The sequence below is a fragment of the Solanum lycopersicum genome, chromosome 2, assembly GCF_036512215.1.
Source record: "Solanum lycopersicum chromosome 2, SLM_r2.1".
Taxonomy (NCBI): Eukaryota; Viridiplantae; Streptophyta; class Magnoliopsida; order Solanales; family Solanaceae; genus Solanum; species Solanum lycopersicum.
Genome location: NC_090801.1, coordinates 22,531,351 through 22,533,357, shown reverse-complemented (window position 1 = coordinate 22,533,357; position 2,007 = coordinate 22,531,351). Strand labels below are relative to the sequence as shown.

The 2,007-nt window shown below is 38.4% G+C and overlaps 1 protein-coding gene across 1 annotated transcript; it reads right to left on the bottom strand.

Annotated features, from left to right (window-relative positions):
* Positions 1-589: 589 nt before the first annotated feature.
* LOC138341940 (uncharacterized) lies at positions 590-1,099 on the bottom strand. Its single transcript, XM_069294125.1, has one exon. It carries the CDS (start codon positions 1,097-1,099, stop codon positions 590-592), a length of 510 nt encoding a protein of 169 aa, XP_069150226.1.
* Between the last annotated feature and the right edge of the window lie 908 nt (positions 1,100-2,007).

Genomic DNA, 2,007 nt, shown 5'->3' with positions numbered 1-2,007 from the left:
CTAAAATAACTTAATTTAACTTAAAATAAACTAAAGAAACAACCACAAGGCTCTAGTTCACCTTAGTTCGTTTTGGGAGTTAGATTCTCCCCCACTTAGAAAAACATTCGTCCTTCAATGACACTTAAACATTAAGCATAAAAAGTAATCAATTAGCATCACATAACACATTTAAATCATGATAAAACACTCAAAAATCAATGCATCAACTAATATAGAGCATCCTTTCACTCTTTCAAACACCTAGCAACACAAACTCTTTTATCAAAACTTCAAGAAGTCAAAATTCACTCTTAGTCTTCTTTTATGGAGGAACTACCTTACCCAACATTAAACATGCTCATAAAAAATGATTTTACACAAATTAAAAATTCAATTCAAGACAAAACAATTTTTAATCAAAAATCAAAACTCTCACAGTGAAGTTCACTAGGTTCACTGCTAGGTTACCTTTTTTTTTAAAATTCATTCTTTAAGTAATTCATCAATATGACATGCTCATATGAACTATAAAACCATTTAATCTCACTTCATCACAAAAAGTCAACAATAACTAAGAGTTAAGACTTTCCAAAACCATCAATACGGATTAATTATCGTTCGTAGCCCCCATAATATAGAAAGAGTTCTTCTTGGGAGCATTAGGATCTAAGGAAACTTGATTGATATATTTTCCCCTTGATTTGAGGTTTGAGAAGTCCCTCATATTGTGTACCTTAAGACCACATGCAAAACAACCATCCGTTACAGCAAGACACTTTCCCCATTGCTGCTTTCCACAAGTAGGGCACCTACCCCTTTCATAGGAATGACCACGACCTTGAGAATGTTGATTAGGAGCCCTATCCTTGTTTCCTATGGAAGTATATTTAGGATAAAACCTCTTCTTAGGCCTTTGGTTACTAGAATCATCCGACTTAGGCCTTGTACCCTCTTGCCTAATCTCCCTAATTTTGGACTCCTCAATTTGTTGCACATAAACCATGATCCTAGAGATATCCATATCATTAAGAAGCATTGTCGTACGATCCTCTTTTTCCACCAATCTAGACACTCTAATCACAAACTTGTTCATCCTATCCCTAGGGTTTGGTACCATGGTGTGCATACTTGGAGAGTTGAGTGAATTTGAGAGATTACTCTTGCACACTCATTCCACCTTGACGAAGGTTCATGAATTCAACCATATTCTTCTCCCTCCACTCTAGGGGAAAGAAACTATCTAGAAAAGCCTCTTTGAATTATTCCAAATCAACCGACCCTCTTTCTTGGGGTCTCTTACTACTCCATTGCTCAAACCACACTTGAGCCACCTCATTAAGTTGGTAAGCGGCTAACTCTTCTTTCTTGCTAGGGGTAACACCCATAGCGTCTACCACTTTGTAACACCTCATCTATGAATCCTTGTGAATCTCCATCAACCTTAGTGAGATTAAAAGTAGGAGGGTTCATCCTCATGAAATGGCGAGTCCTAGAGGGGGGAGTAATATTATTTGGTTGGGGCCTATATCCTTGGTTAGCTTTGACCACAAGGTGTTTGTTGATAATCTATGTTTAAGTCGTCATGAAATGGGTCAAGTTCATTAAGGCAGACCACAATGTCGCATTAGTCATACCACCTTTAACAAAAAGAGCTTGAGGCGTAGGAGGCACATGAGGTCCTTGGGGTTCCAGAGGCACTTGAGGTTATTGAGGCACTTAAGGTTCTTGAAGGGGAACCTCTACATTCTCTTCCTCCTCTAGACCAACAATAGGAACTTGGTCACGGAGAGGGATCCTCTCATTAGATACACCACCCTCCTCCCTTTTAGCGGTCGATCTCCACGTATTTATGTCTTATAAACACAAAGTGAAGATATTAAGCGAAGACACGTTACATGACTCAACTCTAAGGCATGACATTAGAATTGAGAAGAAAGTGAAACTTCTATCATCCTATACGCTCTTGTCCATGGATATGTCGCGACTCACACCAACAACCAAGTTACTACTAGATTTGGATTGTGA